The sequence below is a fragment of the Mirounga angustirostris genome, unplaced genomic scaffold (genome assembly GCF_029215605.1).
Source record: "Mirounga angustirostris isolate CCGP_5_RB_7025 unplaced genomic scaffold, mMirAng1.0.hap1 SCAF_11, whole genome shotgun sequence".
NCBI lineage: Eukaryota > Metazoa > Chordata > Mammalia > Carnivora > Phocidae > Mirounga > Mirounga angustirostris.
In genome coordinates this window covers 81,914,183-81,928,291 of record NW_026991719.1, presented here as the reverse complement: position 1 = coordinate 81,928,291, position 14,109 = coordinate 81,914,183, and the positions used below count along the sequence as shown (strand labels likewise).

The following is a 14,109-nucleotide window of genomic DNA, read 5'->3' as shown; positions in this document are numbered from 1 at the left end:
CTCAGGTGCTAAAGTGATATCCCCCCCACAGTGCACCTTCAGAGAGGGGGAGGGGGCAGTACAGTGGCTGGATGAGAAGACAAATGCAAGCATGGTGAGAGGTGTGGGAGGGCCCATCTCCCATTCACTTGTGTGCAACTCATAAAACTGTTGACAGTATGCCTTTGAATGCATTCAAATGATTAGGAATAAGAAGTAAATATATGTGAGTCCTCATCTTCCTTCCTTCCACGGCCCTCACTAGCCGGTAGGCAGCCCTTGCAAAGCCCGTACTGTTCCAGGTCACATGCCTGCTTTTGCAGGCCTCCAGGTAGAGCATCTGACTGAGTCACACTGTTTCCAAAGGCCAATCCCTGGAAGCAGTGTGTGTACCTTCTCACCAGAACTTATTGACATACTACCTATGGAGTCAAGCCTGTGTACCTGCCGGGGAGACTGCCAGGGTGAATAACGTCGGGGAGAGGACAGGGCCTTTTAGGCCTGGACTCACTGGCTCATGGTTGGGGCAGGAGAAGAGCGATCCAGGACACACAACACACAACGTGCAACATAACTCTTTATTATGCAAATAAACAGCAATCATGTGTGGACAAAATATGTGGAACAACTGATCCTTCAGGTGGTTATGTTACCTGGCTTGCAAGGTAATTTTGATTTCTTGGTCAGCCAGGCCTCCATCCCCAGTCATGGGCATGGCCTTAGGTTGGAGAAAAGAGAAACAATGATGACGTGGACATCCAAGGCTTCTTTTAGGTGATTTGCTTGAAGGCCTCCTCTGGGATCTTGCCCTCATTCTGGAGGGAAGGAGTTGGGACATCAGAAGACCCAGATCCGGAGTCTCATTCCCAGGCCACCCAGCCTCCACCTTCTTGGCCTTCCTGAAGGCCCAGAAATGCCCATCTGTAGCCCGCTTAATGACTCCTAGACCTCACCTTGAGCATAGTGAAGACCTGACCAGCTCTGGTATAGTTCCACTCGTTGTCCTGAAGGCACCTGGAGTGGGAGAACAGGTGATCTCCATTAGTACCACAGTACAGACATGCTGACCATGCGATGCTAAATCTGTGCCACTTTTTTTTGCTGGGATGCATGTACCGGTTTGAACACTATGTGCAATGATGAAGAAAGACCTAGTGAAAATGCCTATCACTGGCATTCATGCCCACTAGAATTCAAAACAGAAAATAAAGCTCTCCAAAAGAACAAGAGAACTTAATATACATTGATAAAGAAAGACGTTCAAGAAAATAAATGGAAAATTTAAGAGTACAAGTTTCTAATCATTTTTATTGAGATATAATGCACATACCATTTTATTATTTTTTTATGCACATACCATTTTAAAGTGTGCAATTCAGTGTTTTCTTAGTATAGTCACAAGATTGCACAACCATCACCATTATCTAATTCCCATATAATTTTATCACCTAAAAAAAACAAAAACAAAACTCCTTAAACATTAGAGATGACTCCCTATTCCTCCCCTTTCCCCAGACCCTGGAAAACGCTAATCTGCATTTGGTCCCTGTGGATTTGCCTATGCTGGGCATTTCGTATAAATGGAATCATACAATATGTGACCTTTTGAGGCTTGCTTCTTTCACTTAGCATGTTTTCAAGGTTCATCCATGGCATGGCATATATCAGAACTGTATTCTTTTTATGACTGAATAATATTCTACCATGTGGACGTACCAGATTTGTTTATCCATTCATCAGCTAAAGGACATTTGGGTTGTTTCCACTTTTTGGCTATTATGAATAATGCTGCTATGAACATTCCTGTACAAGTTTTAGAGTGAACATATGTTTTCCTTAGATACTTGGGCATGGAATTACTGGGTCATAGGGTAACTCCAGGTTTAACATTTTGGGGAACTGCCAAAATGTTTTCCCCAACCACTGTTCCATTTTATATTCTCATCAATAATACATAAGAACTCCAATTGCTCCACATCTGCACCAACGCTTGTTATCATTCATTTTATTGATTAAAGCCATCCCAGTGGGTGTGAAGTAGTAACTCATTGTGGGTTTAATCTGCATTTCCTTAATGACTAATGGTGCTGAGAAGTTTTAAATGTGCTCCTCGGTCCCTTGTATATCTTCTTTGGAGAAATGTCTATTCAGACCCCCCTTCCACTTTTTAAAATTGGGTTCTTTGTCCTTTTGCTGTTGAGCTGCAAGAGTTCTTCATATATTCTTGTCAGATATGTGATTTGCAAATATTTTCTCCCATTCCTTTGGCGGGATTTTCACTCTTTTGATAGTGTCCGTTGGTGCACAACAGCTTTTAATTTTGCTGAAGCCCAATTTATCTATTTTTCTTTGGTTGCTTGTGCTTTTGGTGTCAGATATAAGAAACACTTGCCTAATTAATGAAAACTTACACCTATGTTTTCTTCTAAGATGTTTATAGTTTTCGCTCTTAACCTTTAGATCTTTGACCCATTTATAGTCTATGTGTGTACATGATGTGAATCTGGGGTCAAAATTCATTGTTTTGCATGTGGATATCCTGTTGTCCCCGTACCACTTGCTGAAAAGACTATTTCTTTTCCCAACAGGTTATCGCTTTTCAGCACTCTCACTGACAATCAATTGACCATAAATGTGAGGGTTTATTTGTGGACTCTCAATTCTACTCCATTGATTCATGCACTGTCCATATGCCAGCACCACATAGTCCTGATTACTGTACCTTTGTAGCAAGTTTTGAGATTAGGGAGTGTGAGTCCTCTAACTTTGTTCTTTTCTCTCGAGATAGTTTTGGTGCACTTACATATGAAGTTTAGGATAACCTTGTCAATTTTTGCAGAGAAGGATTCTGACAGGGATTGTGTTGAATCTGTAGATTGCTCTAGGTATTACTGCCATCTTAACAATATTAAGCCATTTAGCAATATTCCAACCCATGGAAATGGGATATCTTTCCATTCATTTAATTTTTTTTGACAATGTTGTATGGATTTCAGAGTATAGGATTTGTGCTTCTTTTGTTACATTTGTTTCCAAATATTTTACTACTTTGATGCTATTGTAAATGGGCTTGTTGTCTTAATTTCATTTTGGGACTGCTCACTGCAAGTACATAGAAATGCAAATGAGTTTTGTATATTGGTCTTTTATCCTGTAACCCTGCTAAGTTTATTAGTTCTAGTAGCTTTTTGGTGGGTTCTTTCAGATTTTCTATATATAAGACAATGTCATCGGGCATTATACTGTTTTTTAAACCCTTCACATATATAATAGTATGATACCTTTTCCATGGGCCCACTTTCTTTCCTCTTTTTTTTTGGAAGCAAACTATCCAAAATGTTATTTTTCCAAATTTCCTGTGAGTTTCTTTGATTCACGCTCCTCCACCCAAGTCGCTGTCCCAACTCACCCTTCTTCCCATGTACACCCAGCACTCACTTCTGAGACCACTCGAGTTTCATCCCAGACTGAGTGGAGAAAGCATGCACCATTTCCTGCTGCTCCTGGGAGAGGGTGGGCATGGAGCTGGAGGTCAGTGTAGGCTCTTGGTTGGAGAATGCACTCTGAGTCTCAGTGGGGGTGGCATCTCTCACAAACAGCTCATCATTCACGATGCATAGACTGAAGGGAAAATGGGCCCTCAGACAAGTGGATGAATGTACAACTCCACACCCCCAACAATGATCCTGCTCCCACTGCCACTGAGCAACCAGATTCCTTCCGTACTTCTACTGTGCCTGCCCCCTTGCCCCCAGATTCCTTGGCTGGTGCCTCCACCCCTCCCACAGAGCCCACCTTTGCAGGGACTGTCTACCAGCCTCACTAGATGTGTACTTAACCTGCAACCCAGGGATGATTTTACACCCACATTTATCCCTTACAATAGCTCAAGGGAATGAACAGTCTAATCCCCATTTTCCAAGGAAGACAATGAGTCACAGAGAGGTCATGTGACTTAACCAAGATCACACACACCCAGTGAGTGCTGGGGTCAAGAAGAGAACCCAGGGCTCTAACTCCAGAGCCCACGTTCTTAACCACCAGACCGGACCGCTCCTTGGATCTACCTGTTGGCTTCCCACAATACTGAGAAAACCAAGATGTCTTCACCACCACGTTCCCACACCCCTGAGCTCAGGCTGGGACGAGCATTCCCACCTACAACGTAGCACTCACCTGGAACTGCCGGCAGGGGTAACGATGAAGGTCCGGGTGAAGGCACGAACAGAACCCTGAGACGTTCCCTCCACTTTAACAACAAACAACAATACCCCATTAGAGTTGCATATGCTTCACATGCCCACACAGTGTTCCCAGTCAGGGTCTGACTTGATACTCATGCTGAAGGGGACAATTGTTCACTGGGAGTCGGGGTGTCTGGTATGGGGATGGCAACAGTAGGAACAAAATGCTCCCAGTGACAGGGCCTCTACTGTGTGACAGGTGGTGGGACAACCACTTCACAAGTTCATTTGATTAATTTTTCACAGCTGCCCGAGAGGTGGGTGTTATTAGCCCCATTTTGCAAACGAGGAAACTTAGAGGTTAAGTAACCACCCCAGGTAGATCTCAGAATAAGGATCTGGGATGACAGCCATGAAACTCATTAGGAAAACAGACTGTGTCCCTAATGCCCAAGCTGTGTGGGGCAGACAGGCATAGACCCGGTTCAGACCAGGATGGTTTGGGGACAGAGTGGAGGCAGGAGAACACAGCAGGAATAGGAAGAGAAGGAAAGGGATCAGGGAAGCTGGGACAGTTCTGAGAGGGAGCCCAGCCAGCGGGGAAGAAGCCGTGGGGCATCTGGGGAGGGGCCCAATGCACACTCACCTTCCTTGAATACCCCGTTAACAGAGAAGCAGAGCATCTTCTCCTGAAAGGGAAGGGCCCAGGTGCTAAGTCACCTAAACTTCCTACCCACCCGCGGCTTTCTGGAGCTGCCCTTGGGAGGAAGCACGTGCTCACCGTCTGGAACCACATGTCCACCAAGAAGGAGCTGAAGTCATGCTGTGTTTTGGGCAGCACACAGAGGGAGCCCACGATGTCACGCTTTGTGTGCTTCAGCGGCTGAACACGCAGGGCTATGGGGGGAGGAGAAGCAAGCTCAGGTCGGGAGTTGCCACACCCTGGGCCCTATAATTACCCCTGCACACCCCCTTTCCCTGCCCAATCTTCCTCATCACACACGCACAGGGTTCCTTGGGCTTCTTCATATTCCTGCTTTCCTTGAAGTACTCGCACAAGCTGCTTCTAGCAGAGAAAGAGGAACGGGAGGTGGTGGTCTGGCCAGTGTGGGTGTTTCCAGGAGCTTCCCTGTATCCACTGGGGAGCCACAGGGCCCAGGAGCAGAGTTGGAGCTTTGCTACTCACAGGGCTGGGTCCTCGGCGTTGAAGGGAATGGCCAGGGAGAAGCAGGCCTCATCATGGTAGGCATCGAGGAGACCCTGACGGTCTCCAGAATCGTAGATCAAATAGTATCTGTGGGAGAGTAATGAGGACAGTCTATCTCTGTGGTCTGGACCCCAGATAAGATTTCCAGACCCAGTCAGCAGTCCTGAGCTTGGGTGGCCTCACCTATCCTAGCCAACCCCTTCCCCAGATTCCCAGGAGTGCTTACTGCTGCAGAAATTGCAGGACTAGATTCTTCAGTGCATCAGATCCTTTGTAACTTTCCTGGAATCAAAAGACATTTGAGATTATGTGGCTGATAAAGCCTCCCTTGTAATAGCCCAAATATTGTTGATCAATTTTCCCTCACCTTGCAGGGCTTTATCAAGCAGGGTGTATCATTATCAATGATAACTGGTGGTGATAACTCCTGCCCATCCTGGAGAAGGGAAGAAGAAGTCAGCAGTGGAGACCAGGGAGGTGGCCCTGGATGATCAGGGGAAAAGATGAGCCCAAGAGAGGGTGAGGGTCAGAGGTTAGGTATGAAAGGGCACTGGAAATTACATGGACAAGATTACAGTGGGTGTCTTCATCATGACATCCTGAAAGTATTTACTATTATATGCAACTTTTGTCTGTGTGTGTGTGTGTGTGTGTATTTTTCCAGAAAACATATTCATGTCTTTTTCAGGAGTCCTGGTCTCCTAAAATGGATAAGGGTCTGACACAAACCTGTAATCTAGGCAAGACTCAAAGGGCTTGAGGGCAGGTGTGGTGGTGATCAATGTTAGTAAGAGACAATGATGAATGTAGTCACTTACCAGGCGTAACAACTTAGGAAAACAATCCTTGATGGCACTGTCCCAAACCCAAAATAGAAAGAAGCTGATGTTAGGCCAGGGTTGCAAAGCCTCCCTCCTACCCTTTCCCTCCCTTCCCTCCCTCTCCTTTCCACTGGGTAGCTCCCCCCTGGACTGCCCTGACTCCCTTCTTCAGTGCCACAAGAAGCAACATTTGGAACCCAGGCTCCAGGGCTGCCTTCCCCTTCCTGCTTCCCTTCCTCCAAGTCCCCACTGAAGACTCCAGAGAGAAGAGGGAATGGAGTGGGAGCCCAGCACTCTGCTACCTCACTAGGGGTCCAGCATGCTGCAGGACCATGATACCCCCCAGGGATGGCCCAAGATGCTAGGGCAGGGAGGTGAGTGAGGCAAGGCCCAGGAGGCAGGGATGGAGAGGGAGGGGGATGAAGGCAGAAGAGGGAGTGAAGGTAGGAGGGGAGAGGTGGGAGAGACATAGGGGAACCAGAGACAAAGGAGGAAAGAAGGCAGAGCAAAAGGAAGGGAAAGAAGCTCTACCATGGTGGTGGGGATCAGGAGGAAGAGAGAAGAAGGGGCAAATGGCTCCCCGGCTGCAGTCCTTTCCTTCATCTGCCCTAACTGGCCCTGGCACCCAAGGTAAGAATGGAAAACATGCAGGTGTTGGGCTGGGGGCCCATTGCATGCTGGTTGAAACTTTGTCACCTGTGTGAACTCAGTCTGAGCCGGGCATGGGAAATGAGGCAGCCACGGGGGGCAGGAGACCTTCCCCAGAGGGAGTAGAGGGTCAAGCCCCAGGTCAGCATGGGGCTGAGGGTCTGTGGACCCCTCTTATGATCACTGCCTTCCCTCCTGATGGCCCCTTTGCACCTGTGCCTGTCTCAGTCGGTTCCTTGCCTGAGCAATCATACCTGTGCTGGGCTACCCAGGCTTCTCTGAAGGGCCAGTCAGGATGATGTGGATGTGCAGAGGGAGGGGAGGGGGCAGTGCCTCTGAGAGGCTTGTCCTTCTGTCCTCTCAAGCATCTCTGCCATCTGACTCCATTCCTGCCTCAGGAAGCCCTCTGCTCACTGGCAGTCACCCATTTCTAGCCCCTTGACTCAGGGAACCCTGGTTTCTCCCAAGGAGGGCCTTGCTCTTGGCATTGGGTCAGAGGAATGGCTGTCATGATGGCAGGCCCCCAGGACCTCGGCCCTCAGCATGGGGCAGGAAAGCCACCATGGCCGCCTGAGATTAGAGAGGGCAACCCTTTGGGGGCAAGGGCAGGAGGTCCCCTCTCAGAACAAGGGAGAGAATGTCCATCTCGGCAGGGAGTAGGAAGGCCCGTCTCAGCATGAGGCCCTGGGCTGGAGGACCCTTCTCAGTCCAGGGCACCAGCATCTGGCTCAAGGCTGGTCGCTCCCGGTCCTGGGGAGGAGGAGGAGCCCTGCTTCTTGGAGCACACTCTCGGAGGGCATGCTAAGGAACTCTGAATGCAGAGAGGTGGAAACAGACCCCAGACCAGGAGAACAGGTGAGCAGGTCAGAGGAAGGAAACTCCTTATAGGTGAGGGACACGGAGAGAGGAGAAGCTGGGGCCTATGGCCATTCTGGAGGACCAGGGTTGCAGCTTCCTGCATACATGCATTCTCAGGGACAGTTCAGGCTCCCGGGACCAAAGGTTCCCAGGACGTGTGAGAGGTGTTCACACTGACCTTATGTAGGTGGGCTGGTCTGGAAAGGTGTCACACAAGGGGTTCCCTTCTAGCCAAAGCTCCTCAAGATCCAGCCCTTTCATCTTGTTTAACTCCCACACCAAGTTCAGCTGAGAAATATGGGGAAGAAAGTGGAAAGGAGTCCCAGGGAAAGAGAGACACACAGGCCCCTGCACCCCCAGCCCCCACGTTTCCACACAGGTACCTTCTCCCGCCTCCTGTCATCACTCTGATGAGCACTACCACTCACTGTCAACCCCAACTTTGATCTGGCTCCCTCTTCTCACCTCATTTTTGGAGAGGTTCAGGATCTTGACTGTCGGGACCATCTGTATAATGTCAGACAGGCCATCCAGCCCGTACAGTTTGTTGTTGCTCAAGTTCAAGGACAACAGCTGTTGGTGAAGAAGAGTTAGAGTGACAGTTACCATCTAGGGCCTCAGAGACAAATCTGTCCTCCACCCCATGAGTTCCACCCCCTGCCATTAATAACAGCGCTGGGCCTAAGGCCTCACCTCGGGATAATTCTCTTCAATGATCTGCAAGGTGGCAGCCATGCAGTTTCTTCGATTCAGGATCATATCTATATCATGGCCCACCAAGTCTTCAGGAAGCCGAGAGGAGGCAATCAGAAGGCTGAGAGGGGTCCAGGGCCAGCACCAATCCTTCCCCACATCACCATCCCTCAGCCTCCCTCCCAGGCAGATCCCTGTGCCTTCACCTGCCCTAGAATTACTGCTGTCAAGGGTACCTGGGTCAAAGCGGAGACTCTGGAGGTCAAGAGCTTGCTGGGAGACGTCATAGCGTTTGTTCATGGTCAGCTGCAGAGAGAGATGGAGAAAGCCACTGGGAGGCTCTGGGGGGGATAGGGGAATCAGGGGCTGGAGGAAGAAGAAGTGGGTGTGGGTGTGGGCACACAATGGACCTTGAGTCTGCATTACCTTTAGCTGCTCCATTTCTTCTGGCTCCAACTTATACCGCACAGAGTAAGGTGCAGTAGAAGGATTGACAAAGATAGATATCTGCAGGAAGGAGACGTGGGGTCAGCACCAAGAACTCTCATTCCAAAGAAGACGACCAGCCCCTGCCCTGTCCTCCTGCCCCGGGACTAGGTAGAAGTAATGCCCTCAACACATACCTTTTGGTTCTCCTCGTCACAAATCTTGTAGCTGACATCCTTCAGTGTAGAGGCAGTGCCAACATCCTGGACAAAGAACCGAGCCTGGTTTCTCACGTAGTGAAACTGCAGGAGGGGGAGGCAACAATAATTTTGGAGGATAGAGTCTTCCTACTCAGTGGGCTCCCCCCGCCCCCACTTCCCTGTGCCCACCCATCTGGCTTCACCATCCTCTCTTACATCCACTGGAGTGAAGGGGACACTGCAATGGCTCTGGATTGAATTCATTAGCCATGTCTTATCATACTTTCTCCCATAGGGAATCTAAGGGTGAAGAGAAGGGATGGGAGTGAGGAGAGACAACATAGAATTAAAGAGGGAAAACAGACCCAACAGCGATCTTGTCTGACCTTCTACTGAGCTGTACAGGGCTTCGAAAGTAGGGACCACTGGCATTATTTCTTATTTTTTGTGCCAAACGTGGATTTCCTAGACCCTCCAATGGAATCTCCATTGGAAAGATCTCCTCCAAATAATTGACATAAGGATGTTTAATGTGGTCTTCCTTTTTATAAGGTTCCAGGGTATTCTATCTAATGCAGACCCTGCCAAGACACTCACGGTGATCTTGAACCAGCTCCCTGGGGTTCCATCTTGTGTGTTCTCCCCCATTTCTCTCCTCAGAGCTTTTCTATCTCTCCACACAGTAATATGGATATGGCCCTCATTTTGCCTTTTCACTCTCCTCTTGTAGCGCCAGGTGCTATAGGGAGTGCTGTGGAGGGGAAGTGGAGAGGAGGAGGGTCGCCATAAATGTTAAGAAAGTCTTCTTCTATACACCCTCACCTCTCTGTCACCAGGACAACAATTAGGATTGCTTGACCATTATTCCACTTCCGGCATTCTTCAGTTTTCCAGTGAGAGAACAAAAAGAAGACCAGGGAGAGTGAAAGAGTCACCTAGTCCCAGGGGCTGCTGCACGCAAACCAGTCTGCAAGGTCACTTACTGTCTTACTTGGGGGTCCTCCTGGACATCTCCCATCAGCACATTTCCATCATCCTCCTGGAAGTGTGAAGGCTGAGGCTCATATCCACCACGTCCATAATGACGGTTCCTCTTGCCAAAATTACCTCGGAAAGAACGCCAAACTTCCTTTCTTCCTTGAGGTGAGCTACCACCATCATTGTATTCTCAAAAAGGGGAACAAAAATACAAGTTTAAAGACACATCAGTGGTCCACTTACCGTGTACCACATCTTAGGCTAACACCACAGGAGGGCAAGCAAAGTGTCAACCTGCCCTAAGGGTCCAATCTCCCAAACCCTGGAAAGGAAACTCCTCTGTTTGTCCAGATAGGAGAGCCTTATTTGACAGATGGCACTATCAGGGTAGGAATCTTGGGGGAGGAGGAGGAGGAGAAAACTGTATTGAACCTTTTAAAGAATGAAGCAAATTTATTAAAACAAAACAAAACAAAACAAAACAAAACAAAAAAGAGATGTGTGCATCCATGGATTAGACTGGAAACCAGCCATACACAGGGAAGACATCTGAATTGTACCTTCTCTCAGGCCTGTCTAAAAACCACACCAATACCAGGGAGGCAATCTCTCTCATGCTTCCCAAATACAATCAGCCACCAGACTGATCCCACTAACAATCAGCAAGCTGTACTTCCTTTGCTGGTGTAGTTCAAGCTTTAATGTCAGGTGGGACTGATGTAACAGCCTCCTAAGCTGTCCCCCTCCCTCCAGCCTTGCTGTCAACAATACTCAGTTTGAAATATGCAGAGTGAGCTTTCTTTTTGCCCAGCCCGAAATGCCTTTCAGCTGAGGGGACAACTCTTCCTAACCTCAGCTCCTCTATAACAAGGATCTGAATGACAAACCGGGATGATATGTCAACTAGCATTTCCAAGTGTGTAGGGATTCTTCTTTTTTCGTTCTATTATTGATTTCTAACATGGGTCCATTATGGTCAGAGAACGTGCTCTGTGTGATTTAAAATTCGCTGAGGTTTGTTTGATGGTCCAGGAGATGATCTAGCTTGATGAATATTAAAAGAAAAACCCGAGTATTAAAAGGAGGAATAACGGCCCGTGGTCAGTGTATGGTGTATGGGGGCTTCAGAGTCATCTTTGAGAACTGACATTACTTCAGAAATCACGTTGTCAAGGGGGAAGTGTTAAAAGTGAGCCAGCTAACAGCCACAGCATTCCCCAGACCGACCAGGTGAGTTGGGTGCCTAAACAGGGCCAGAGGCCTCCCTCATCAAGGTGATTCAGACAGGAGCGATCTCAAGCATAACCTTGTTTTGGGAATCTCACAGGAGGGTGGGCATGAGATTAAAAAGCCAGAGAGACCACACACACACATGTGTGCGCACACACGCATATCCACTTACTGAAGGGTTGCATCTCGGCACGATCCCTGTCTCACCGCCGTTCTGCCAAAATCAAAGGCAACAACAGGAGCATCAGAAATCAGCTGGTGCCTCTCACCCAGGCTGCCTGGGTTCCCCCTCAGTCTCTACCACAGTATTAACTGATCCTCTCGCTAAGAAACGGTCGTGAGTGTCCTTTATGACATCATGTGTGTTCACATGGTACTTCCTGTGTCGGTTTGGAATTCTGCCTACATCATTGCTATGTCGTTGAGTACATGGCAATGGCATCCCTGCTATGGTAGGGAAAGAACAGGGTGAGAAGTAAAACACCACTTGCCCAGCAGCAACCAACATTAGCTCAGTGTTGGGCAGACTCACTAGAGTTCTTTGACCTCCTCACTAAAGTCCGAAAACAGGCTCACAGGCATTAGGTACACTTCCCAGGATTTCTCAGCCAAGTCAGTGGAGGAATAGAAATTGTGTCCTCACCTATTGGTCCGCCTCCACATCCTAAGTGTTCCTCTAGCTAGTGTGCTTATTCTCCTTTAATGGTGGACTTTCAGGTCTCAAGGACAGATTTCTGTGAGCAGACCAGAGATGATGTTTTGTGAGCTGGGGTTAGTGACTCCTGCTTGGGTGGATCCAGGTGCCTTGGACCAAGTAGAGATATCGGTCTTGAACTAGATGAAAAAATCTGTTTCGATCACAGTGTTTGCAGATTAGGAGTCGCTTTGAGCTGGCAGTGTAGATTTGGGATCAACAAAGCCACTTTTGAGAATCCATACATCGCAACCATTTGTACCCACATCTACTTATTCCAGAAAAAAATTGGGCTGCAGAACTGTTTCATAACCTGCTTGTAAAACTAGCATGTGTTGAATTTGTCTTTTGCAAAATTAGTATTTTTCACTAGCGTACAGTTAGAAATGGAGCTAATTACACCCCTCTTGATTAATGCTAAAACTACGGCTTTTCTGATCTGAGGAAGGGAGGCTTTTGCAAACTGGTGGCAGAAATGAGGAGAGGTCTTCCTTAAATCCAGCAGATATAGCTTCCTGGGTGTCTGGTATGTGTAGGAAGAATGTTCTGGACCTACATGCTTGTTTGTGGGTGCTCAGCTTTGTGACACCCAGTATCGTACTTGTGTCAGAGGAAAGCAAGAGTGTGTGCATGAGCATGTGTGTGTGCATGGGCATGTGCTGATATTATCTGTTTTACATTTGTATAATTAGATTACAGATACATGTATTTCAAATCTTGTTGGAAAGTACATTGCCACACAAAACTGGACCCTAATGTACATTTTCATTTCATGCAATATATGCTATATACACCCAATTTTTGCTTCTTGTTTTTAATATGCCCTTTATTTTATTTTATTTTTTTTTACATCTTGGCATTTTAATATTTGAATTGATTTTCAAATTTAAAGTATTAGAATTCTCTATACAAGGTATTCCTAACGGCAGAGGCCAAATTACCCAGTGGAGCATGGCTTGGGAGTTAGGGCAGTTCCAAGATTTGAGTCTCTGCTCCACAGCTTCCCAGAAGAAGCACATAAATATTTTAAGAGACAATTTCCTAAGGATATTTACACCAGTGTACTTCTCCACTAACAGTGCAGGAGAGTCTACTTTCCTACAGTATGCTTAACCATTCAAAAGTCATTCCTATGCTTTGACCCAGACATTTCACTTTTAAAATTTATCATACAAAATATTTTCTGCCAAAATATATACCTATAATTATATGGTTGTGTATTACAGGCTCTTCCCCCCCCTTTTTTGCCCCATTTTTATTGAGGTATAATTGATATATCGCACTGTGTATGTTTAAGGAATACAGTATAATGATTCTACTTACATAAATAATTACCACAATTACTTTAGTTAACATCCATCATCTCATATAGACGCAAAAAGTAAAGTAAATGAAAAAGACATAAAAGATTTTTCCTTGTGATTAGGACTCTTAGGATTTACTCTCTTAACACCTTTCAAATATACCATAAAGCAGTATTAACTATGGTCATCGTGTTGTACATCACATCCCTCACACTTATTTCTCTTATGACTGGAAGTTTGTACTTTTCTGAAAGTTTTCATTTTAATTCCAGTGTAGTTAACATACAGTGTTATATTAGTTTCAGGTGTGCAATATAGTAATTCAACAGTTCCATACATCACCCAGTGCTCATCACGACAAGTGCACTCCTTAATCCCCATTACTTATTTCACCCATCCCCCGCCTACACACTTCCCCTCTGGTAACCATCAGGTTGTTCTTCATAGTTAAGGGCCTGTTCCTTTCTCTCTCTCTCTTTCTCTCTCTCTCTCTCTCTCTCTCTCTGTTTTGCTCTCTGTCTCTCCCTCTCATTGTTTCCTTTGCTTATTGCTTTTGTTTCCTAAATTCCACAAATAAGTGAAATCATATGGTATTTGTCTTTCTCTGACTGACTTATTTTGCTTAGCATTATACTCTCTAGCTCCATCCATGTCATTGCAAACGGCATGATTTCATTCTTTTTTACAGGCTCTTTGACACAGAAAGACAATGGGACCCGAGAGTGGCTGATATTGACAGAAGGGGGGGGTAGAAATGATTGTCCTTTGAGTCAAAGATAGATGGGAAAGAAGGGGGCATGGGTACCTGACATACAGAGTAAAAAGGCCAAGGGATGGACGTATGGGCCGGAAAGATGAGGGTGATCATTGGGAAGACAATGAAACAC

At 46.8% G+C, this 14,109-nt stretch overlaps 1 protein-coding gene across 1 annotated transcript; it reads right to left on the bottom strand.

The window, feature by feature from the left end:
- Window positions 1–547: 547 nt before the first annotated feature.
- Window positions 548–10,172, bottom strand: LOC123841563 (nuclear RNA export factor 2-like). The gene is made up of 20 exons (XM_064574845.1): window positions 10,000–10,172; window positions 9,614–9,767; window positions 9,233–9,316; window positions 9,014–9,118; window positions 8,817–8,897; window positions 8,627–8,696; window positions 8,391–8,479; window positions 8,163–8,270; window positions 7,876–7,985; window positions 6,189–6,225; window positions 5,738–5,806; window positions 5,597–5,652; window positions 5,350–5,457; window positions 5,171–5,229; window positions 4,945–5,060; window positions 4,810–4,852; window positions 4,156–4,228; window positions 3,418–3,600; window positions 933–993; window positions 548–794 (listed from the first exon to the last, which is right to left on the bottom strand). Exons 1-20 carry the CDS (start codon window positions 10,032–10,034, stop codon window positions 750–752), a joined length of 1,686 nt encoding a protein of 561 aa, XP_064430915.1. The 5' UTR covers window positions 10,035–10,172; the 3' UTR covers window positions 548–749.
- Window positions 10,173–14,109: the final 3,937 nt, after the last annotated feature.

What these genes read in the sequence shown, in the direction of transcription:
- LOC123841563 (XM_064574845.1), bottom strand. Translation starts at nt 10,034, where the DNA reads ATGGGAGATGTCCAGGAGGACCCCCAAGTAAGACA. An exon ending in GACCAGCCCACCTACATAAG is followed by an intron (nt 6,226 to 7,875) that starts GTCAGTGTGAAC and finishes GGTTTGGGACAG; the next exon opens with TGCCATCAAGGATTGTTTTC. An exon ending in AAACTCGAGTGGTCTCAGAA is followed by an intron (nt 994 to 3,417) that starts GTGAGTGCTGGG and finishes CTCCCACTCCAG; the next exon opens with GTGCCTTCAGGACAACGAGT.